The sequence below is a fragment of the Podarcis muralis genome, chromosome 7, assembly GCF_964188315.1.
Source record: "Podarcis muralis chromosome 7, rPodMur119.hap1.1, whole genome shotgun sequence".
In the NCBI taxonomy this organism is placed as follows: Eukaryota; Metazoa; Chordata; class Lepidosauria; order Squamata; family Lacertidae; genus Podarcis; species Podarcis muralis.
In genome coordinates, this window is record NC_135661.1 from 73,759,792 (window position 1) to 73,783,873 (window position 24,082).

The following is a 24,082-nucleotide window of genomic DNA, read 5'->3' on the forward strand; positions in this document are numbered from 1 at the left end:
AGCTCTATTGAAACCAGAGGATCTTACTTCTGTGCAGAGGTGTGCTCAACTGGAGACAGGGATGACACCCGTCTCCCCTGCCTGTCTCCTCCTAGGGCGGCGGGGAAGGGCAATGCTCCCCCCCCCCCACTCCCAAGCCCACAGTGAGCCTAAGGAAGGGGAAGCAGGGCTCGAAGGTGCCCTGAGTTTTCTCCACCTCTGGGAAAACTTCAGTCAATCTCTGTGTTAAAGCAACTGGAACAGAGACAATGAAAAGCAACCGTCCTACTACAGTTACAAAGAAGAATGTGTGAGAAAACTGGAGAGCTTCCTGCACACAGCTCTCGGCTGTGTGCAGGAAGCTCTCCAGTTTTCTCCCACATTCCTCTTTGTAACTGACTTAGTTCTGTTCTAGAACTTGGTGGTGGTTTTGTCAGGAAGAAGTGGGAGAGTGAAACCTACTAGGACGGTTGCTTTTCATTGTGTCTGTTCCAAGGCAGCCGGTACCCAAGTACCCCGAGCCCGGGGGGGGGGGGCAAAGCCAGTCAGGAGCGGGGGCAATGACACCCCCCCCCGCGATTCCCAAGTACACAGAGCCATGGGAGGGAGGAGGAGCTGCACAGCTTTGCCAGCAAAGCCTCTGCTTCCTCCAACCGGGAGCAGGGGCAACAGCGCCCGCACCATGCGAGCAGGTGGGCAGCACCACAACTGTCACACCCCTCATGATGACACCATGATGTCAGCTTTCCCAACAGAGGCTTAGGGGTTGGTGAAAGAGGCCACTGCCAGTGGAGCAAAAATCATGTACCAGACTATGGAGTGGATGACATATATGTGTCTGGTGACATGAAACCGTACTTCTCACAGTGCAGGATTATTCAACTTGGGGAAGGGTGCACGATGAAGCTCTTTGCCAAGGGCACAAGGGGCCCTAGTTACGCCTCTGATTCCCTGCGTGGAACATCCTAGCAAAGCAGACTCCTCAGGCTCCCCACCCAACGCCACGTCCTGTAACAGGCCTGGATCACTCTGAAATCCTGGGCTGCCTCAACCTGACTCAGCCTAAGCACAGATTCCTGCCCCCCCCCCCCCCCCGGTCACTGGAATAGGCCTGAATCAGCCTGCAATTCAACTTGTGAAGAACTTTCCACCACTGGCAGCCTCTTCTCTTATTTTTCTTCTGGTCTTTGCTCTTCCCACTTTTCTTCAAGCAGCATGCCAGCTGAGAATAGCTTTTGCCCCAATCTATAGCATGTCCACTGTAGTTCATGCACTGGCACCCTTGAGGCTAGATTACTGTAATGTGTTCCTTGTGGGGCTGCCCATGGGTCTGGTTCGGAAACTCCAGCTCCTGCAGAATGCTGCAACCATATAGCTAATGGGAGCTTCTGGTCGAGAACATGTGATATTAGGAAGAACTTCCTGACAGTAAGAGCTGTTCGACAGTGGAATTTGCTGCCAATTTGTGTGGTGGAGTCTCCTACTTTGGAGGTCTTTAAGCAGAGGCTTGACAACCATATGTCAGGAGTGCTCTGATGGTGTTTCCTGCTTGGCAGGGGGTTGGACTCGATGGCCCTTGTGGTCTATTCCAACTCTATGATCAGGGACGCGGACTTATAAAAAATATTGGGGGGGCCCGGGAAAGCTCATGAATAATAAATAAGCTCATGAATATGCAAATAAAGTGGCTCCGGCCCTAAATAGGGCAAGCCACGCCCCCCAGCCAGCCAATCGGCTGGCTGGGAGGTGTGGCCAGTCGGGATTCCCCTGTTCTCGCGGGGGCCAGGAGGAAGGAAATTCCCCCCGGCAGTGCCTTGGCAGTGGCGGTGGTGCTGCGAAGCAGCGAGGCAGGAGCCCCTGCCCCCGGGGATTCCCTAATCTCGCGGGGGACGGCCGGGGCTCTCCGACTAGGGCGCGCGGCTGGCTGGCTGGCTGGCGAGGGAGCAGGTGGGGAGGAGGCGGGGGACGGCGGCGGCGCTCTGCTGGAAGGGCGCCCGAGATTATTGGGGGGGCTGAGCCCCCCAAAAAAAATTTTTGAGGGGGCTCGAGCCCCCTCAGGCCCCATGGAGTCGGCGCCTATGTCTATGATTCTATGACCCCACTGTTAAAACAGCTGCACTGGCTGCTCAGCTGCTACTGAGCCAGGTTCAAGGTTCTTGCATTGATTTACAAAGCCCTGGACAACCTGGTCCAGGATAATTCAGGGATCACCTGAACCCTTATAGTCCAGCCCAATCATTGAGATCATCTGCAGGAGCATCTTCAGTTGTCCCCCAAGTTGATGTGTCTCAAGAAACCGAGCTTTCAGTGTCATTGGCCTTGCCATGTGAAACCCCTTACCAACAAAGATTCAATGGGAACTTTCTGTACCACCTTTAAATGCCTGCTTGAAAATTCTCTGTTGCGCCAGGCCAGTGCAGGCCATTAAGAGTATATCTCCCACTATGGCCTTTTTGCTGTTTGTTTTTAATTTATTTTTGTTTGTTCTTAATTTATTTTATCTTGTTCTTAGCTTTTTGTGATTTACTGTTTGGTTTTATGATACAGTGGTATATAAATCTTTATAGGAATGAAGAGATAAATATTCATTTAGCCAGTCTCTAACCTGTTATGTAAATTTATTCATTTTACCCTGCTGTTTAGCATTCAAAGAGGAACTTTTCTAACAGCAGTACATGCATTTTAAAAAAAAGAACACAAACAGGGAAGGCATCTGAGGATGAGCCTTCATATTGGATGGACCTGGGCATGTTTTCATGGAAGTAGAAAATCATCTTGTGAAGCTTAGGTGGACATCCTATCTTGAGCAGTGTGAAGAGTTTGAAGGCCATTATCTGGTCTATGAAGGCGATCTACAAGGGGTGTCTCAGTCTCAGGTGATGCAGTGAGAACCCCAAGCTCTAAAGTCACATTGTGATTTAGTAAAAAAGAAAAAAGAAAACAGCAACTGTACCATTCCTGATTAGGTATTTGCTTATTCAGAAGAAAATACCCATCCATCTGAAACATAAGTATGTGGAGAACAGCAGGTGCAACAATCTGTGGTTCTTCAGTCCCATGGGAAGGTCATATTCACACCACGCATGTTCTTCCGATAAGCATGGTCAAAGTGTTCACTCTGCGCCACTGTCAGGAGGCTCTTCCCATCTCCGGAGATCCCTGGAACAACACAAGAGCAAATGTCACCCCCAAAGAAATATGACTGAAATGACTTTAGCCCAAATTAGAACTTTTCCTCCTCATTCTCAGGCATGCGGCAGCTCCCTCAGGTGGCTGACATTAGAGGGGAAAGCACATGCCCCCTGACTGCGTGCCCCCCTGCTGACTTGGCACTCCAGCAGCACTAATGCTTGCGTGTTGGTGACTTGGCCCAACTAGGTGTCTCATCCAGCCACCTTTTCCAATTGCATCCCAGAGAGCTCCATGGGAAAGGCCACTGACTGAGTAGGCAGGCTCGTACGCCCATGAACTGTGTGTCTGTTGTTCTGCCTCCAATGTAGCGCTGCAGCATTTATTTAAAGCGGAAGCCACTTGGCATCCAAAAAGAGCCGTTAGTAAGCAGTGCTGAGCTGTAGAGCTACAATGTCTATCCGTTAAAAGCCTGTTGCCATCAAGTAAAATGAAGGACACTGTTCTTTCGCTCTTTAGATGCAGCAGCAAATCCTGTCAGCATCTGAGTGTGGAATGAAGAACTGTAGCCTTCTACATCTGGCAGGAAAATGCAATGGGTCCTGCTTCCTCTCTACGACTTACCACTTCTGATGATGTGGCAAACATGCCATCTCTGGCATGGTCCATTCTTGTTAGAGGATGGTACCACCTCAGACTGCACATGATATAAAAGCTTTCCTCAAGGCCATTAAGAGTAAATTTATTCATTTTACCCTGCTCTTTAGCATTCAAAAAGGAACTTTCATAACAGCAGTTCATGCATTTAAGAAAAGAACACAAACAGGGAAGGCATCTGTGGATGTGCCGTCATATTGGAAGGTGCCAGGCATGTTATCATGGAAGAACACAATCATCTCGTGAAGCTTTAGTGGGCATCCTATCTTGAGCAGTGTGAAGAGTCCTTTTTGGCTAACGAGGTTGAAGGCCTTCATCAGGTCTATGAAGGCGATGTTCAAGGGGCACCTTGGTCTCAGCATTTCTCCTGCAGCTGCTGCAGAAGGACCTCCAAGCTCTAAAGACACTTTGTGATTTGTTCAAAAAATAAAGAACAACTGTTCCATTCCTGATATGGTATGTTTATTAGCACAGTGGTAGCAGAAACGAGCCAAACCATATGGCACATAAGAATGTGGAGAACATCAGGAGCAACAATCTGATTCTTCATTCCCAAGGGAAGGTCATATTCACACCACGCATGTTCTCCCAGTAAACACGGTCAAAGCGTTCACTCTGTGCCACTGTCAGGAGGTTCTTCCAGTCCCCGCAGATCCCTAGAACAAGACAAGAGCAAGTGGAAACCACCAAGATGTTCACCTGAAATTACTTCAACTTAAATTGGGACGTTTCTTCCTTGTGCTCAGCTGTGAGGCAGGCAATCCCTCAGGTAGCTGATGTTAGGGGAGAAAGAACATGCCCCCTGACTGTTTGCCCCGAGCCCCTCCTCAACCATTCCCACCCTCCTTATTAGGCTTTCCAGCAGCACTAATGCATGCCTGTTGGGTACCTGGACCAGCTGGGTCCAGCCATGCTTTCTTATGGCACCTCAGATATCTCCATGAACCGTGTGTCTGTTGCTCTGCCTGCTGAATTTCTGCTTGCTTTCCAAATCAATGTGAAAGACACAGAACCTGCCAAATCTAGCATAAACAACTCTGAGGCAACTACTGTGTCTTGATGGCCTGGAGAATCTGCAGCCTATATTCAGGGAGTCCACAGCATTATCCTGGTCTCAAAATCGTGCAGAAACGCCATTTTTCTCCAGATTGCCTCTTTCAGAATAATTTCTTATTTTGATCTGGACACCCATGAAATAGATAGACTGTGATGGCCTGGGAATCAGATTCAGAGGCTGAACCGGAGGAATCCCAGCCTGCACAGGAGTCTCCGCCTCCAGGGCCGGCTGAGCCGGGGCAGAGCCTTGAATCTGAAGGGCCCGCACCTGTGCCGGATCCTCAGGAGCAGACACCAGATGAATCCACTCTGGCTCCGGGGGTGATTGAGGACCCATTGCCTGCAGGTGCTCCTCTCACAGCCCTGTCAGGGGAAGGTGAGGCGGCCTCTGGGGCCAGTAACCCTCCAGCCTCTCCTGAGCTGCAGAGGCTCAGGGCAGAGAGGCGGAGGGAATTAAGTTCTATCAGGAGGAATGCTCGCCTTAAAGCCAGGAGAGGCGAGTCACCTGTGGGCCGGGGCTGCCCTAGTCCCCAGAGGACATAAAGGCCAGTCAGCCCGGTCCCAGGTTGCGGGAGCAACGTTGTTTTTAACCTGTTTCTGCCAGCACCCAGACCTGTTTTTCCGGAGTTCCCAACCACACCCGGCTTCTTGCTTTGGACCCCACTTCGCCTTTGGTGAACAGTCTCCAGACCCTCGACCCAGGACGGGACTCTGACCACGCCTCAAGGTAACGCCCCCTGGGACCTGCACATAGACTTAGATGGAATGTTGCACAGAGAGGAAGGTATACAGTCCTGCAAACTGTACCCACCTTCTGGACCTGCAAACTGTGTTCACAGTCAGCTGTCACTCTACAATCTATTGACTGTTTGCTGATAGACTTTTTCTGTGAGACAGTCAAACATCCACAGAAAAAGAAGAGGTTCTTCACCCCTGGCATGCAGCATTGTGGCCTTATTCCATGGCATTCCAATGTTATTACCTTTCCTCATGAGCGTTGCTTTTGTATGATCAAAAATGTTCTCTGGTGTTGTGGAAAGGTTGGACATCTTGTTGTCCTTCATCTTGTGGAAGGAGGCGTTTTCCATCACAGACTCAATTTGTTGGCTCTTCAGCTCCTTGCCAAGAAAATGACAGATCTTCTGCACGCTGCCTCGAAGGTCCTGCAGAAAGCAAAAGGAAATGGCCGTGAATCCTCATGTGATGTAGAGAACTTGCCCTTCATCAGGAGGCACACAGAGAGCATGAGTACCAGTATGCAATGTGCAATGGGCAAAATGAATGTCTTCAGGATGTGGAATTTGCTGTTATCACCTTGCAGAAGCCACTCTGTCTCCACCTCCCCTCAGCCTGTACCAAACACATGGGGCACCTGAGTTAGCAAGAGACATTACCTTTGAGGCAGAAAAGCATGTTATTGTCACATCTGCTCTAAAGTAGAAGAAAGGAAATGTACTCTGCACATGATATGCAGTGTATGTAGAGGTAGCACCGAATTTTGCACATGCTCAGAATCCCTTTCTGGCCAATATTAGTAGAATCTTTCAAAAAAGAAGGCACCTTCATGTGTAAATAATGTCAGAATTGGGGCTGCAGGTCAACAAAGTTAAAACTTGACCTTTACCTGCCGTAGTTCTTCATAGGTGATGAAGAAGATGTTGGCTCTCTCCTTCATCTCCACCCAGCCTTTCACATGGTCGAACCAGGAACCATACTCCACTGAAAGAGCAAAGAGGAAGCAAGGATGAAATGTAAGTACGTAGTTATTGGGGGGGGGAGAAGAGAATGCTATTGTAGACGTAGAGGAAACACCAAACAAAATCAGTAACAGGAGACTTCAACGCTATCCTATGTCCAATGCCTACTGACTTCCCTGTGTACTGACATTATCCATGTACAAGAGAAGTAAAGCTTTGAATGAGTCAATAATCTTACGCTTTAATGGGCTTTCCCCGTTATGGTTTCTTTTTCTTTCTTCCACCAGTGAGAATGTCTGCTATCATCAATTTTGATCTATTCTCTTGTTAGTGCCAATCTCACCCAGCTGTTAAGGACTTTCCTTAAGTTTCACCCTATTCTCATTTTAGTGCCAATCTCGCCCATCTGAAAGGACATTTATTGATTTGCTTTGAAAGCAAATGAGAAATGTAGGACTTTGCCACATTTCTGCCCTTCTCCATGTATCCAATTGGGAATTATACTTTTCGGATAGAACTCTAGAGTTAGCTAATAATAAATGTTTTTTGGCGGTGGACATCACTGGTGCTGGGTCACAGCAAACAAGAGAGGCTGATTTGCCTCCTTCCATACTTTCCCCTCTCAGGAATCTCTCCATGAACTCTTCCAAATTTCCAGGGTCCTTCAATGCTTTAAAGCCTTTGATGAAGTGGTAGCTTGAAACCATAGCATCTCTGGGGTTACGCAGAGTATAGACTACCTGTAACAGAGGAAGAGCTATATTGAAGGAGGGCCCAGGCAGCCCAACACTATCAATAGGCAGAGTGCGGCAGCAAACTGAAGGCATGATAACTAAAACCTGACATGGGAACAGGGGACGCCTCCAGTGAGGACCTGGGCTGACCATGAATGTGGACCATGTACACTTAAAGTTCTTCCACAATCAGGAAACTGCTAAGGAAATTCCCAATAGTCCTCCCCATTCTCTAGTACAAAAAATGGCATCCTCCTGTAAAGCGGCTGTGTCAAGTGTTCCCGAATCCCCCACATCTGTGTGCCAAAAAGACAAGAGTCAAAGGCAGTCTTGATGTGTCCATTGTTCCTCTTTTACCTTGGCCTTGGAGTGGAGGAAGGACTTGGGGAAAAGCTGGAATGGCAGATGAGTTGTCAGGAGTCTGGGGGGAGGATTTTTCAAGGCAATCTTCAAATCTTCATCCAGCTCAATCCAGGGTGCCCTTTCCTTCAGTGGTACCTTCTGAACCCATGAGGGGTCCCCTTGGCTCTGGATCAAGCTCAAGACCTCTGCCATCCAATGGGTACCTAGGAGGAAATCCACCAGTCAATCATTGTGCATTAATACCTGGCCCTTGAAAAGCAATTAGAGGAACATAAGTATTTCAATGAATCTTCTTCCTCTTCTATCTATTCAGCACCCTCCTATGGGGCAAGACACCCAGATTCTGGAATGGTTTACCGTGGTGAAACTGACTATATTTTTTTGTTGAGTGTGGCACAAGTGAGAACAGAAGAATAGCCTTCTGGATGACGCCAATGACCCATTGAGTCTGGCATCCTGTTTCTCCCAGAAGCCTGTGGGAAACTAGAGAGCAGCATTATGTTAGCAGCAGTTTTGTTTTCATTTCGTTCCTAGTGATCCCCAGTATGGAATCTGCTTTTCTCACGACCACTGCACACTGGGTCAACGTCTCCCTTGAGATGACTCCAAGGTCTCGCTCTTGCTCCATCACCTCCATTTCACACCCCATGAGCGTGTATGGGAAATTGAGATGTTTTGCTCCAACATGCATCACTTTACACTTGTTTACATTAAATTCATTCACCATTTTACTGACCACCTTTTTTTGGTGTCAGCAAACCTGGCCACCTCACTGCTTGATCATTTATGAACAAATTACAAAAGCACAGGTCCCAATACCAACTCCCAAGAAACGGGTCCTTTCTAAGGGAATGCCTCCCTCTTCTTCAAAGTGATGTTCTCCTTTCTCACGACCTCCCTTCTTCCTGACGGCAGGAGAACTGTCATTCTGGGAAGGTCACCCAGCTACCACATCCCTGAAGGTCTTCTTGGCCACTTTCTCTGCCTCCTACACTTTCAAGTTCTGCAACCTTGGCTTCGAGGGAAGGAACTTGCTCCCTGAGAGCCTGAAACTCATGGCACTTCTGACATACACAGGACTTCTGCTCCATGGGGAGATATTGCAAAACAATGCAAAAACCCCACACCCCTGCTGGTCTTGATAATTTGCTTCTTTTAACTTTCCTGCTTGCTAGATTTGTGATGTACTTGTGTGGTTCTTAGTCTAGTTTCCTGTGGTTCCTTGAATTCTCCTGCTAAGTAGCTTTACTATTTGTGATGTACTTGTGGGGTTCCTATTCTAGTATCCTGTGGTTCCTTGATTATACTGCTAAGTAGACTTACTATGGACTTCCTAGCCCTAGGATTTAGCTCCTGTGTTGTGGGTGTTCACAGAATCTTTATCCTAGTGCACAGTCACCTTGCTGTGTCCTTGTCAATCCATGTTTTTTTAATTCAGTCATTAAATTAACTGGGTGTTAATAATGAGGATTTATGGAAAATGACTATACCAGAAAAATGGCTTATTCGCCTATGTTGTGGGTTTTCACAGAATCTTTATCCTGGGGAACCTAGCTGTGCCCTTGTCAATCCATGTTTTTCTTTTTTAATTCAGTTATTAAATTAACTGGGTGTTAATTATGAGGATTTTTGGGAAATGACTATACCAGAAAAATGGCTTATTCGTCTATATACAATCAACCGGTAGAGATGGTTATCCTGACACAGCATCAGAGATAGACTTCAGTAATATGGTGTCCTGACCAAGGACAAAATTTTCCCCTCTCACCTCTCCAATATATTTTCACAATAATATATTTAGGTACAGTTGCTTTTTTAATAATTCTCAGTAGGTAACCATATAAGTATAGCTTTGATTGTGATTATGATTATAAACCCCCTCGACTTGAACCACCCACACCTCCCATATCCAGCACTGACAGCCTTCCTAGTGACATGACAGAAGCATGCCATAACATATAAGATTCTCCTGGGAATATTCTCAGTTCAGCTCATGAGCGCTGTAAATATCTGGGTTAAGATATTCCAGAAAGACAGAATGATTTGGAAATCTCTCTTTTTTTCAAGGTTTCTTGACTTCCCCAGGAATTTCAAGGGTTCTTTTGCTTCCTTCTGTGAACATCAACAGTGGCTAGGGACTGTGTAATATTTCTAATTTGAATTCTCATTTTTGCAATCTTAAAATCAGTTCTCCATATTTCCACGTCAGTTTGTGAAATTCCTTGCACATTTTTGCAAAGCGTTTCCCCCTCCCAATATAATGCATTTCTGTTTTTTCCCACTAAAGTATGCATTTTATGCACACATATGCATTTTTGTACACATTACTTAGCTGAAGAAGCTCATTGCAAAAATCAGGGGTTGCCTGTGTCTCACTTTGTGTAGTTCAGAAAGTGAAAAACATGTAACTTTCACATGAGGTAGACAGTTCTATGCAGATATTCAACTGATTTGCTGTCCATCTTCCTTCATTTGTAAATGTCTTATAATTTATTTGCTTGTTGCTCCTTAAGTAATCATTATCCAGAAATGGATAACCGGTTTAAGATGGTCCTATATATTGCAATACAGTTCTACCTCTATGCAGCTACATGGTGGTTGTTCATGACTTATGTCAATAGCAAACCTACGGCTGGCAGGTTTAGCACTTTGTCCACTAAATCCAAAATCTCTTTTCCTAATTGCAACACTGACCTGACTTGGGGTAAGCGGCGTTCACTATATCATCATCCAACAGTTGGAAGTCATTTTCCACATAGCTGAGTGTTTCCTCTGAAAAAAACTCTGAAGAAAATGGGATCCCCTTGTATTTGAAATAAGGCATTGGTGATACTGAAAAACTGAAGATGAGGGGGGAGAGAGAGAAGGAGAAAGAAAAATTATGCCACATCCTTAGGGACATTCAGGTAGCTACCGTTCTAGAAAAACTCTGGGAATAGTTGGGGAACAGGAGGAAGGGGAGAGTTCAGGAGGTGGTGATGGGCCATCAGTAGATGCTCAAGTGGTGCCACCAGGTGTGGTGGGGGGAAACCCAAGAAACTCACTTCTGAGTACATGTCATTTCTATCATTGCTGGGTCAGATAGTGTTCAGCACGAAGTGGCAGAGTCTGTTGTCAGTGAAATTAATGCTTTATTCAAGGAAATGTTAAACAACTCAGCAATACTTCCTGGTAAGTCTTTCCACTATACAGTGGTATCTCGGGTTACATACGCTTCAGGTTATAGACTCCGATAACCCAGAAATAGTACTTTGGTTTAAGAACTTTGCTTCAGGATGAGAACAGAAATTATGCTCCGGCGGTGCGGCAGCAGGGAGGAGGCCCCATTAGCTAAAGTGGTGCTTCGGGTTAAGAACAGTTTCAGGTTAAGAATGGACCTCCGGAACGAAGTAAGCACTTAATCTGAGGTACCACTGTAGAGCTGTTGTCGGGACTGAATCTCCCTTTCTTCCACATTGCTTGATATGGGTGGTGTGGGTGGTTCCCTTGAAAGGGTCCCAAGCAGTCTCCAACTGTCTCTGCGTATCTCTGGTCTCTTCTCTGCGTGTTCTTTGAGACCAGGATACGGGAGGAGCTTCTTGCAGCTGGAGAGGGCCATTCCCAGGATTCTTCAGCAGCTTCTTGACCCCCCCCCCCTTCTCTCCTTCAGCAGAGAATAGGGAGAGTTCAGGAGGAATTGCTAGGCCATTAATAGGTGTCTGGGTGGTGCCTACAGGTATGGTGGTGGGAAAATCCAACAAACTCGGTTTTGAGTGCACATCATATCACGCTTTCAAATCTCAGTAAGATCTTGGAAACAAAATCGTCACACAATAAACTCCCACCACCTTCACTTCCATGAGGAAAGAGGCCCCATTCCCCCTCTCTGGATCACTGCCACTATGCATCAACTGGAGAAAAATCAGTTTACGCAAGAAGGGAGTGCTACATCACAGCCCCACCTGCCTGAAAATAGACACACACCCCTCCATACACACACATGCACAACTGCTTCTGGGGCTACTCTCACACTGTTTACCTGAAGTGCAAAATAGTCTTTCCTCTTCCCTGCTTCTGTGACTAGGAGGCCAGGTGAGGCGAACTTTTGTCCCTATATGGAACCCTTGAAACTCATTTATTTATTTACAGCATTCAATTTGCTCAACAGCTGCAAACATTTGCAGAACAGCTTTACGTAACAGATGTAAACCAAGAGCACAGCAAACACTCCCCACTCACAGCCTTAAAATCTCGAAAGACAATCCAAAGGGGAAGGGGGAAGAAAACCTTCAAAGTAAAGTAAAACTTCAAAGATCTGAAACTGATTACCAGATTGCATGGAATCTGTTTGGGAAGAAGAGAAGTGAAATGAAGCAGGTCTCTAAGCAGAGGCATTGCTCTCCCTTCTCTCTCAACAGGTGGAGGACTGCCAAGAGCAGACAGTTCAGGGAGGTGAGGAGCCAGGAGGAGCACGTCTCTCAGAAGAGCAAGTGGGAGGACCTGTTGCCCTGTCTTTCTTCCACTGCTACATTTATAGAATATAGCAGTTAGTTTAAAACCCATGCATTTTCCAATCTGGAAAAGGAAAGAGGGAATCTGGAAAAGGGAGAAGGCAACTGGGGAAGAATTCATAAAGGGGAGAAAAATGAGGTTGAGATGATCTGAAAGAACGTAAGCAATGCTTGAATACAGAAAGGAAACAGGAGCAGTCTTTATAATTCAGCAGCTACTTGAGCAACCTGTGGGTCTGGGAAAGATACTTACTGTGAGAGGAAACCTTGCAAAGAGTCTGCAGTAATATCAGGAAGCAGAAGGAATGAGGGAAACTTCAGCAGCTTTATTTTTCTGTCAGCAGAAGATCAACAACTCAGCATAGCATGCACTTCCTACATAGATAAGATGAAGTTTCCAATGAACTTTCGACCACTGCCAACCAGAGAGGGGAGTTTGTATTCCAGGCATGCCTCTGAAAGACACAGGCCATGCTCACTACAGTTGAGTCTGGAGCTTCCTTCTTTTCCTGGCTCACAGAGCAAGACTTAAACATTCAGTCAAGGGGGGAGGCGTGTTCTCCCCTCCCTCCACCTCCCCAGTTCATAGATGGGGAGGAGGTTCAATCGTGCTGGGAGGAGCACTTGAGAAGGAGCATTTTGCTGCCCACCAGGCCAAATCCGCTGCTCACCAGCTGTTGTGCAAAGATTCAGCTCTGCTCAGATCTGCTTCCCCAGCGATTTCCCTGCAGAGGCTTACGGGCTGGTGAAAGGGGTCCCTGCCAGTGAGGCCAAAATCAAGTACCAGACTATGGAGTGGATGACGTATATGTGTCTGGTGACATGAAGCCACTGGTTCTGTCAGTTCATACATGAAAGAAGCTTACACTGCAGGATAAAGGCAAAAATTTTGGGAAGGGTGCACGATAAGGGACCCTAGTTACACCTCTGATTCCCTGCATGGAACATCCTAGCAAAACAGATCCATCAGGCTCCCCACCCAACGCCACATCCTGTAACAGGCCTGGATCACTCTGAAATCCTGGGCTGCCTCAACCTGACTCAGCCCAGATCCCTGGCCCCACCGTCACTGGAATAGGCCTGAATCAGTCTACAATTCAACTTGTGAAGAACTTTCCACCACTGGCAGCCTCTTCTCTTCTTTTTCTTCTAGTCTTTGCTCTTCCCACTTTTCTTCAAGCAGCATGCCAGCTGAGAATAGCTTTTGCCCCAGTCTATAGCATGTCCACTGTAGTTCATGCACTGGTATTTGGGAATTTGGTTAACCTCTAAAAATATTGATCTATTTCAAAATAACTATATGCCAATGTGGAATGGTATTAAAAGAGATCTAGAAATATGAGGAAGGATGAAATTCTCATTTTGGGGAAGGATTTCTGCCATTAAAATGAATGTGCTACCAAAGATGTTATTTTTGTTTCAGACAATTCCAACAATCAAAGGGGCAGCAATTTTTAAAGAGTGGCAAAAAACGATTTCAAAGTATATCTGGCAGGGAAAAAAGCCGAGAATACAATTTAAGTTGTTAACAGATGCTAAAGAAAGAGGAGGCTTCGCCTTGCCAGATCTGAAATTGTATTATGAAGCATCCTGCCTCTGTTGGTTAAAGGAATGGATGTTATTAGAAAATACGGAACTGTTAGATTTGGAAGGTTATGATAATAGATTTGGATGGCACGCATATTTATGGTATAATAAGACAAAAATCCATACAGGATTTGGAAGCCATATATTTCGAAGATCTTTAATAGAAATATGGGATAGTTATAAGAACCTATTGGAATGTAGAACACCGCGTTGGTTATCTCCATTAGAAGCAATGAGTGTGAAAAAGGTCAATATGAGTGGGAAATGGATAACTTATTGGAAGTTAATACAAAAGGAAGGAAGTAAATGGAAAATGAAACCATATGAAGAAATTAAAGAATATGTGAATGATCGGCTGCATTATGTCAGGTCAATGAAATGTTTAAACAGGATTTTAAAGAAAAGGGATTTGATGAAAGCAGGTCAAAGTTTGAATTAGAGATATTAAGCAATGATTGTCAAATTTTGTCTAAAATGTAAAAATTGCTGCTTGAATGGCATTTGAAGGATGAGGAGGTAAAGTCGGTTATGATTCATTGGGCTAAAGATTTTGGGTATAATATACAGCTGAGTGATTGGGTAAAATTATGGAAAGAAGGTTTAAAATTTACTGCATGCAATGCCCTAAAAGAAAATTTGATGAAAATGATGTATAGATGGTATATTACACCCGTCAAGTTAGCTAAAATGTATAAAGTTAGCAATAAATGTTGGAAATGTAAAGAAAAAAAGGAACATTTTATCACATGTGGTGGGAATGTAAAAAGGTGAAAAGCTTCGGGGAGATGATATTCAATGAGATGAAATTTTTTTGAAATATACATTTATAAAGAAGCCAGAAGCATTTTTACTGGGCATAGTAGGAAGTGATATAAATAGAAAGGAATGTAAGTTGTTTTTATATGCAACAACGGCAGCAAGAATGTTATTGGCCCAAAAATGGAAGCAAGAAGAACTACTGGCAAAAGAAGAATGGAGGACAAAATTAATGGACTATGGAGAATTGGATAAACTAACCGGAAGGATTCGAAATCAGCGGGACCAGAAATTAATTCACAGAAGACTGGAGTAAATTTACAGACTATTTGAAAACTACTTGTGATGATAAGACTACGTTTGTAGGTTTGCAAGACATTTTGTGAGGAGTGTTATTGGAATTATTGCAAAAATGGATAAGGGGGAGGATGGTTAGTTAAAACAATTACAGGCAATATGAATTTAAGAAATGCATAAGAAATGGTCAAAACGGTGGATCATCAGAGGTGCTGATGGAAGTCCAAAAAAGATTATATAAGTGATGAAGTTATGTGGTATGTATTATAATTTATATGTTAAAATCAATAAAAATTATTATAAAAAAGAGTACAAGAGTACACTATGGCCTGTTGCTGTTCGTTATTAATTAATTTATTTTTTAAACTTGTTCTTAGCTTTTTAAGATTTTACTGTAAATTTATTCATTTTACCCTGCTGTTTAGCATCCAAAGAGGAAGTTTTCTAAGAGCAGTTCATGCATTTTAAAAAAGAACACGAACAGGGAAGGCATCTGAGGGTGAGCCGTCATATTGGAAGGTACCGGGCATGTTATCATTGTTCTTCACAATCATCTCGTGCAGCTTCAGTGGGCATCCTATCTTGAGCAGTGTGAAGAGTCCCTTTTGGCTGACGAGGTTGAAGGCCTTCATCAGGTGTATGAAGGGGATGTTCAAGGGGCGTCTCGATCTCAGCAGTTCTCCTGCAGCTGCTGCAGAAGGACCTCCAAGCTCTAAAGACACTTTGTGATTTGGTCAAAAAAGAAAGAACAACTGTTCCTGATCAGGTATGTTTATTTAGCACAGTGGTAGCAGAAAACAGCCAAACCATATGACACATAAGAATGTGGAGAACACCAGGAGCAACAATCTGGGATTCTTCATTCCCAAGGGAAAGTCATATTCACACCACGCATGTTCTCCCAGTAAACACGGTCAAAGCGTTCACTCTGTGCCACTGTCAGGAGGTTCTTCCAGTCTCCAGAGATCCCTAGAACAAGACAATAGCAAGTGGCAACCACAAAGATGTTCACCTGAAATTACGTAAACTTAAATTGGGACGTTTCTTCCTCGTGCTCAGCTGTGAGGCAGGCAATCCCTCAGGTAGCTCATGTTAGAGGGGAAAGAACATGCCCCCTGACTGTTTGCCCCGAGCCCCTCCCCAACCATTCCCACCCTCCTTATTAGGCTTTCCAGCAGCACTAATGTATGCCTGTTGGGTACCTGGACCAGCTGGGTCCAGCCATGTTTTCTTATGGCACCTCAGAGATCTCCATGAACTGTGTGTCTGTTGCTCTGCCTGCTGAATTTCTGCTTGCTTCTGTGAAAGACACAGGACCTGCCAAATCTAGCATAAACAACTCTGAGGAAACTACTGTGTCTTGATGGCCTGGAGAATCTGCAACCTGTTTTCAGGGAGTCCACAGCATTATCCAGGTCTCAAAATTGTGCAGAAACACCCTTGTTCTCCAGACTGCCTCTTTCAGAATAATTTCTTATTTTGACCTGGACACCCATGAAATAAATAGACTTAGATGGGATGTTGCACAGAGAGGAAGGTATGCAATCCTGCAAACTGTACCCACCTTCTGGACCTGCAAACTGTGTTCACAGTCAGCTCTCACTCTACGATCTATTGACTGGTTGCTGATAGACTTTTTCTGTGAGTCATTCAAACATACACAGAAAAAGAAGAGGTTCTTCACCCCTGGCATGCAGCATTGTGGCCTTATTCCTTGGCACTCCAATGTTATTACCTTTCCTCATGAACTTTGCTTTTGTATGGTCAAAAAGGTTCTCTGGTGTTAAGGAAAAGTTGGACATCTTGTTGTCCTTCATCTTGTGGAAAGAAGTGTTTTCCACCACAGAGTCAATTTGTTGGCTGTTCAGCTCCTTGCCAAGAAAATGACAGATCTTTTGCACGCTGCCTTGAAGGTCCTGCAGAAAGCAAAAGGAAATGGCTGTGAATCCTCATGTGATGGAGAGAGCTTGCCCTTCATCAGGAGGCACAGAGAGAGCATGAGGACCAGTATGCAATGTGCATTGGGCAAAATCAATGTCTTCAGGATGTGGAATTTGCTGTTATCACCTTGTAGAAGCCACTCTGTCTCCACCTCCCCTCAGCCAGTACCGAACACAGGGCGCCTGAGTTAGCAAGAGACATTACCTTTAAGGCAGAAAAGCAAGTTATTGGCACATCTGCTCTAATGTAGAAATAATGAAATGTACTCTGCACATGATATGCAGTGTATGTAGAGGTAGCAACAAATTTTGCACATGCTCAGAATCCCTTTCTAGCCAATATAAGTGGAATCTTTCAAAAAAGAAGGCAGCTTCATGTGTGAATAATGTCAGAATTGGGGCTGCAACTCAACACAGATAAAATTGGACCTTTACCTGCCGTAGTTCTTCATAGGTGATGAAGAAGATGTTGGCTCTCTCCTTCATCTCCATCCAGCCTTTCACATGGTCAAACCAGGAACCATACTCCACTGAAAGAGCAAAGAGGAAGCAAGGATGAAATGTAAGGAGTTATGGGGGGGGAGTAGAGAATGCTATTGTAGATGTAGAGGAAACACCAGTCAGGAACTTGGAAAATAGCTGCATTATCCCTTAAAAACAAAATCAGTAACAGGAGACTTCTACGCTACCCTGAGTCCAATGCGACCTGCTGACTTATCTATCTACTGACATAATCCACGTACAGAAGAGGTAGAGGTTTGAATGAGTCAACAATCTTAAACTTTAATGGTCTTTCTCCATTAAGGTTTCTTTTTGTTTCTTCCACCAGTGAGAATGTCTAGTATCTTCGATTTTGATCTATTGTCTTGTTGGTGCCAATCTCACCCAGCTGTTAAGGACTTTCCTTAAATTTCACCCTATTCTCATTTAATGCCAATCTTGCCCATTTGAAAGGACATTTATTGATTTTCTTTGAAAGCAAATAACAAATGTAGGACTTTGCTGGATTTCTGCCCTTCTCCATGTATCCAACTGGGAATTATAGTTTATTATAGTGCTGGGTCACAGCAAACAAGAGTGGCTGATTTGCCTCAATCCATACTTTCCCCTCTCAGGAATCTCTCCATGAACTCTTCCACAGTTCCAGGGTCCTTCAATACTTTAAAGCCTTTGCTGAAGTGGTACCTTGAAACCATAGCATCTCTGGGGTTACGCAGAGTATAGACTACCTGTAACAGAGGAAGAGCTATATTGAAGGAGGGCCCAGGCAGCCCAACACTATCAATAGGCAGAGTGTGGCAGTAAACTGAAGGCATGATAAATAAAACCTGACATGGGAACAGGAGAAGCCTCCAGTGAGGACCTGGGCTGACCATGCATGTGGACCATGTAAAATTAAAGTTATCCCACAATCAGGAAACTGCTAAGGAGATTCCCAATAGTCCTCCCCATTCTCTAGTACAAAAAATGGCATCCTCCTGTAAAGAGGCTGTGTCAAGTGTTCCCGAATCCCCCACATCTGTGTCTCAAAAAGACAAGAGTCAAAGGCAGTCTTGATGTGTCCATTGTTCCTCTCTTACCTTGGCCTTGGAGTGGAGGAAGGACTTAGGGAAAAGCTGGAATGGCAGGTGAGTATTCAGGATCCTGGGGGAAGGATTTTTCAAGGCAATCTGCAAATGATCATCCATCTCAATCCAGGGTGCCCTTTCCCACAGTGGTACATTCTGAACCCATGAAGGTTCCCCTTGACTCTGGATTAAACTCAAGATCTCCGACATCCAGTGAGTCCCTAGGAGGAAATCCACCACTCAGTCATTGTGCATTAACAACTGGCCCTTGCAAAAGCAATTAGAGGAAGATAAGAATTTCAATGAATCTTCTTTATCTTCTAGCTATTCAGCACCTTCCTATGGGGGAAGACCCCAAAATTCTGGAACAGTTTACCATGGAGAAACTGACTATATTTTTTCGTTGAGTGTGGCACAAGTGAGAACAGAAGAATAGCCTTCTGGATGACTCCAGTGACCCATTGAGTCTGGCATCCTGTTTCTCCCAGAAGCCTGTGGGAAACTAGAGAGAAGCATTATGTTACCAGCAGTTTTGTTTTCATTCCATTCCTAGTGATCCCCAGCATGGAATCTGCTTTTCTCACGACCACTGCACACTGGGTCAACGTCTTCCTTGAGATGACTCCAAGGTCTCGCTCTTGCTCCATCACCTCCATTTCACACCCCATGAGCGTGTATGGGAAATTGAGATGTTTTGCTCCATTATGCATCACTTTACACTTGTTTACATTAAATTGCATTCACCATTTTACTGACCACCTTTTTTTGGTGTCAGCAAACCTGGCCACCTCACTGCTTGATCATTTATGAACAAGTTACAAAAGCACAGGTCCCAATACCAACTCCCAAGAAACGGGTCCTTTCTAAGGGAATGCCTCCCTCTTCTTCAAAGTGATGTTCTCCTTTCTCAGGACCTTCGTTCTGCCTGATGGCAGGGGAACTGTCATTGTGGGAAGTTCACCCAGCTACCACATCGCTGAAGGTCTCCTTGACCACTTTCTCTGCCTCCTACACCTTCTAGTTCTGCCACCTTGGCTTCAAGGGAAGGAACTTGTTCCCTGAGAGCCTGAAACTCGTGGCACTTCTGACATACACATGACTTCTGCACCATGGGGAGATATTCATACAAATGGCAGAGGGTGCAAAACAATGCAAAAACTCCACACCCCTGCTGGAGTTAATTTCCTTCTTTTACATCAGATGCAAATGAGAATTTCCTGAGGGTATCTCCTTTACATACATGAAGAGAAGATGTAAACTGACATCAGAATTTCAGACGAGAGAATTCCTCGATAAAAATAGGAGAGACTTAGACCCCAAAGAAGACAGGGGAGACCCCCTCTCTGAGCAAAAGAAATCCTTGGAACAACTTGCACTGGAAGAGGTGGCATCAGGGAAAACAGATATTGTAACTGACTCTGGGAATGGCCAATCTTAAATTACTGAGTTGGAATGTTAACGGTTTAAATTGTGAAGCCAAACAACTTCGGATTGAACATGTAATAGCAAAACAGAAATTAGATATAATCTGTCTCCAAGAGACACATTGCAAAAAAGCACAAAAGGGCCTTAATTAACAAAAAATTAGGTATGGATTTCATCTCATCAGATAAAACAAAAAAGAGAGGAATTGTTTTTTATATTAATCCTGCACTTGAACTCAAATTGATTCAGAAGGACGAAAAAGGCAGAATTTTAATAATACAGATTAAAATCCAGGGAGAGAAAGTGATATTGGTTAGTATTTACGCCCCTAATGATAGAAAAGCATTTTTTTCCAGAAAACTAGAAACAGAACTACTTGAATTTGCAGATCAAAAGATTATCTTAATGGGAGACTTAAATGGAGTTCCAACTTTAGACAAAGACAGATCAGCCAGGAAAAAAGAGACCAAAGAAGGTAAACTGCCATAAACTTTTTTTGACATGACTCAAAATCTAAAGCTGATAGATATCTGGAGAATGAGACACATGTTTGATAGAGAGTATGCTTTTTAGAGCCATGTCCATGACAGCAGCTTGAGAATAGACTCTGTATGGATTTCCACAGAATTGGAAACAAGAGTCAAAAGAATTGAAATCAATCCCAGAACCTTTTCAGACCATAATTCCCTTACTATGGAATTACAAAAAGAAAGCCAAATCTCTTTTAGATGGAGATTAAATGATGATTTATTAGATGATCACAAATTTGTTGAAAAAGCGAAAAAGACCTTGATGGATTATTTTGAAATAAATAGTCAAGGGCAAACAAAGTTACAGACAGTCTGGGATGCAAGCAAGGCTGTAATGAGAGGACTCTTTATACAACAAAACTCATTTAAAAGGAAATTGAGAGAGAAAAAGAAAAAATAATAATAGAGAAAATTATGAAAAAGGAGAAACAGCTGCCAAACAAAGCAAATAAAGAGGCAGTAAAACAGGCAATCAAAACATTACAAACCCAATATTCAATTATTATAAACCAGGAAATCAGCTGGAAAATAAAAAGAGTAAAACAAAAATATTTTGAGCATGCAAATAAACCGGGGAAGTTGTTAGCTTGGCAGTTGAATAAAAGTGAACAAATGAACTCCATAAATAAAATTAACATAAATGGCAGAATTACAGACAAGCTGAAGGAAATACGAGAGGGATTTGTTAAATATTTTTCTGAGCTGTATAGACAAGGGAAAGAAAACATTTAAGATAAAAGAGTACATCAGAAATAGCAATATGCCATATTTAAAAGAAGAACAAAGGAACATCCTTAACTCCCAGATAACAATACAAGAAATACTTGAGGCAATAAAAAGCTCTAAAAATGGCAAGTCCCCAGGCCCGGATGGCTTTACAGCAAAATATTATAAGACCTTAAATGAACAATTAGCGAACCCATTGAAAGATGTCATGAATGAAATATTGAACACAGGCAAAATCCCAGAAACATCTAAACAGGCCTATATAACAGTAATTCCAAAACAAGACACAGATTTGCTGCAAATTAAAAACTATAGGCCTATCTCCTTGTTAAATAACGATTACAAATTGTTTGCAAATATTCTAGCTAACAGATTTTTAAAAATATTAAATGAATATATACATCAAGATCAAGCCGGGTTATTACCAGGAAGACAAATGAAGGAGAATATAAGGAATATTTTGAATATAATAGAATATTTGGAGGCTAAAAATGAAAAGAAAGTGGCAATGATGTTTATAGATGCTGGAAAAGCCTTTGATAATGTTTCTTGGAAGTTCATGATAAAGCTGTTAGAACAAATCAGAAGCGGTCCTAAGTTTTTAAAAGCAATAGCAGCAATCTATTCAGAACAAAAAGCCAAGCTAATTATAAATCAGGTGATAACGGATGATTGTAAGATCCAAAAAGGAACAAGCCAAGCATGCCCATTATCACCATTATTGTTTATTCTGGTCTTGGAAGTACTTGCCAAAAACATAAGAGCAAATAAAGAGATTACAGGTGTATAAACTGGAAAAAGTGAATTCAAGTTAAAAGCGTATGCAGATGACCTAGTGATAACAGTGGAAGAACCTAAAACTTCACTCACTAAAGTAATAGAAAAAATTCAGAATTTTGGGGAAGTGGCAGGATTTAAGCTAAATAGGAATAAAACTAAATTATTAGTTAAAAACATGAAGGAAAAAGAAAGAACCGAATTAGAACAAAACATGGAGTTTGAAGTCCATAAAAAGGTTAAATATTTAGGGATTTGGTTCACATCAAGAAATATAAACCTATTTAAAAATTTGATGGCATTTGATGGCATACACAATGTTAGACGATACATTTGATGGCATACACAATGTTAGACGATGAGCAATTAAATAGTCTCGGGACTATTTAATTGCTCATCCATACCATCTCGGGACTATTTAATTGCTCATCCATACCATCTTGGGACTATTTAATTGCTCATCGTACCATCTCGGGACTATTTAATTGCTCATCGTCTAACATTGTGTATGCCATCAAATGCCAACAGTGTCCTTCAGCTCTCTATATTGGACAAACAGGCCAAACCTTACGCCAAAGAATAAATGGACATAAATCTGACATCAAGAATCACAAGACAAGAATCTGTGGGAGGGGAAGGGAGGAAAAATGGGGGGGAAGGATGATATGTTCCTGAATAATATGTTTTGTTTTAATTTTGAATAAAAGTTATTTAAAAAAAGATAATTTGCTTCTTTTAACTTAGTTACCAATTGACTTTCCTGCTTCCTAGATTTGTAATGTACTTGTGGGGTTCCTATTCTAGTATCCTGTGGCTCCTTGAATTCTCCTGCTAAGTAGACTTACTATGGACCTCCTAGCCCTAGGATTTAGCTCCTGTGTTGTGGGTTTTCACAGAATCTTTATCCTAGTGCACAGTCACCTTGCTGTGTCCTTGTCAATCCATGTTTTTTTAATTCAGTCATTAAATTAACTGGGTGTTAATTATGAGGATTTTTGGAAAATGACTATACCAGAAAAATGGCTTATTCGCCTATATACAATCAACCTGTAGAGATGGTTATCCTGACACAGCATCAGAGATAGACTTTGGTAATATGGTGCCCTGAGCAAGGACAAAATATCCCCCTCACCTCCACAATATATTTTCACAATAATATTTTAAGGTACAGTTGCTTTTTTAATAATTCTCCATAGGTAACCATATAAGTATAGCTTTGATTGTGATTATGATTATAAACCCCCTCGACTTGGGCTCCTTTGCAAGGGAACCACCCACACCACCCATATCCAGCACTGACAGCCTTCCTAGTGACATGACAGAAGCATGCCATAATATATAAGATTCTCCTGGGAATATTCTCAGTTCAGCTCATGAGCGCTGTAAATATCTTGCTTAAGATATTCCAGAAAGACAGAATGATTGGGAAATCTCTCTTTTTTTCAAGGTTACCTGACTTCCCCAGGAATTTCAAGAGTTCCTTTGAACATCAACAGTGGCTATGGAAAGTGTAATATTTCTATTTTGAATTCTCATTTTTGCAATCTTAAGATCAGTTCTCCATATTTCCACGTCAGTTGGTGAAATTTCCTGCACATTTTTACAACACATTTTCCCCCAATATAATGCATTTTTATGTTTTTCCCCACTTTAGTATGCATTTTATGCAGACATATGCATTTTTGTACACATTAATTAGCTGAAGAAGCGCATTGCAAAAATTAGAAATTGCCTGTGTCTCACTTTGTGTAGTTCAGAAAGTGAAAAACATGTAACTTTCACATGTGGTAGACATTTCTATTCAGATATTCAACTTATTTGCTGTCCATCTTCCTTCATTTGTAAATGTCTTATAATTTATTTGCTTGTTGCTCCTTAAGTAATCATTATCCAGAAATGGATAACCGGTTTAAGATGGTCCTATATATTGCAATACAGTTGTACCTTGCAAATTTAAAGGAATCCGTTCCGGAAGTCCATTTTCAGAAACCAAGGAGTAGCGTTTCAGAAAGAATAGTAGAAGCCGTGCTACATGTTTGGCATCCAAAAAAACCCAACGTTCGAATATTGGAACATTCACTTCCAGTTTTCGATCGTTTGGGAGCCAGAACGTCACTTTCTGAGATGTTCAGGATCCAAGCTATGACTGTATCTGAAAAAGTCATTCATTTTTCATGGGTTTCCAGGCACTATGCAGCTACATGGTGGTTGTTCATGACCTATGTCAATAGCAAACTTATGGCTGGCAGGTTTAGTGGGCACTTTGTCCACTAAATCCAAAATCAATTTTTCTAATTGGAACACTGACCTGACTTGGGGTAAGTGACATTCACTATATCATCATCCAACAGTTGGAAGTCGTTTTCCACAT

The 24,082-nt window shown here is 43.1% G+C and overlaps 2 protein-coding genes across 3 annotated transcripts in view; both read right to left on the reverse strand.

Moving 5' to 3' along the window:
- Positions 1 to 4,220: 4,220 nt before the first annotated feature.
- LOC114603547 (sulfotransferase 2B1-like) overlaps positions 4,221 to 24,082 on the reverse strand; it is a 32,649-nt gene continuing 12,787 nt past the window's right edge. Inside the window, exons 1-7 of one of the 2 annotated variants that reach the window (XM_077932109.1) lie at positions 12,359 to 12,620; positions 10,310 to 10,455; positions 7,610 to 7,818; positions 7,132 to 7,258; positions 6,446 to 6,540; positions 5,804 to 5,984; positions 4,221 to 4,421 (exon numbers count right to left, since the gene is read on the reverse strand). In XM_077932109.1, coding sequence (XP_077788235.1) covers positions 4,312 to 4,421; positions 5,804 to 5,984; positions 6,446 to 6,540; positions 7,132 to 7,258; positions 7,610 to 7,818; positions 10,310 to 10,439 — 852 coding nt within the window. In that variant the 5' untranslated portion in view covers positions 10,440 to 10,455; positions 12,359 to 12,620 and the 3' untranslated portion in view covers positions 4,221 to 4,311. Of the gene's footprint in view, positions 4,422 to 5,803; positions 5,985 to 6,445; positions 6,541 to 7,131; positions 7,259 to 7,609; positions 7,819 to 10,309; positions 10,456 to 12,358; positions 12,621 to 24,082 lie in introns of those variants that run through there. The other variant, XM_077932110.1, reaches the window with a different exon arrangement.
- On the reverse strand, positions 15,501 to 18,478 carry LOC144328471 (sulfotransferase 2B1-like). Its single transcript, XM_077932111.1, has 5 exons — positions 18,266 to 18,478; positions 17,788 to 17,914; positions 17,121 to 17,215; positions 16,481 to 16,661; positions 15,501 to 15,714 (listed from the first exon to the last, which is right to left on the reverse strand). Exons 1-5 carry the CDS (start codon positions 18,461 to 18,463, stop codon positions 15,605 to 15,607), a joined length of 711 nt encoding a protein of 236 aa, XP_077788237.1. The 5' UTR covers positions 18,464 to 18,478; the 3' UTR covers positions 15,501 to 15,604.

Bases quoted from the DNA above. Each gene is read 5' to 3' on its own strand.
- LOC144328471 (XM_077932111.1), bottom strand. From the start codon at position 18,463: ATGTCGGAGATCTTGAGTTTAATCCAGAGTCAAGGGGAACCTTCATGG. The intron at 17,216-17,787 runs GTATGGATTGAG...TTGCTCTTTCAG, and splicing joins GAGATTCCTGAGAGGGGAAA to TGGAGTATGGTTCCTGGTTT. The intron at 15,715-16,480 runs GTAATAACATTG...GTCTTGTTCTAG, and splicing joins AGCAAAGTTCATGAGGAAAG to GGATCTCTGGAGACTGGAAG.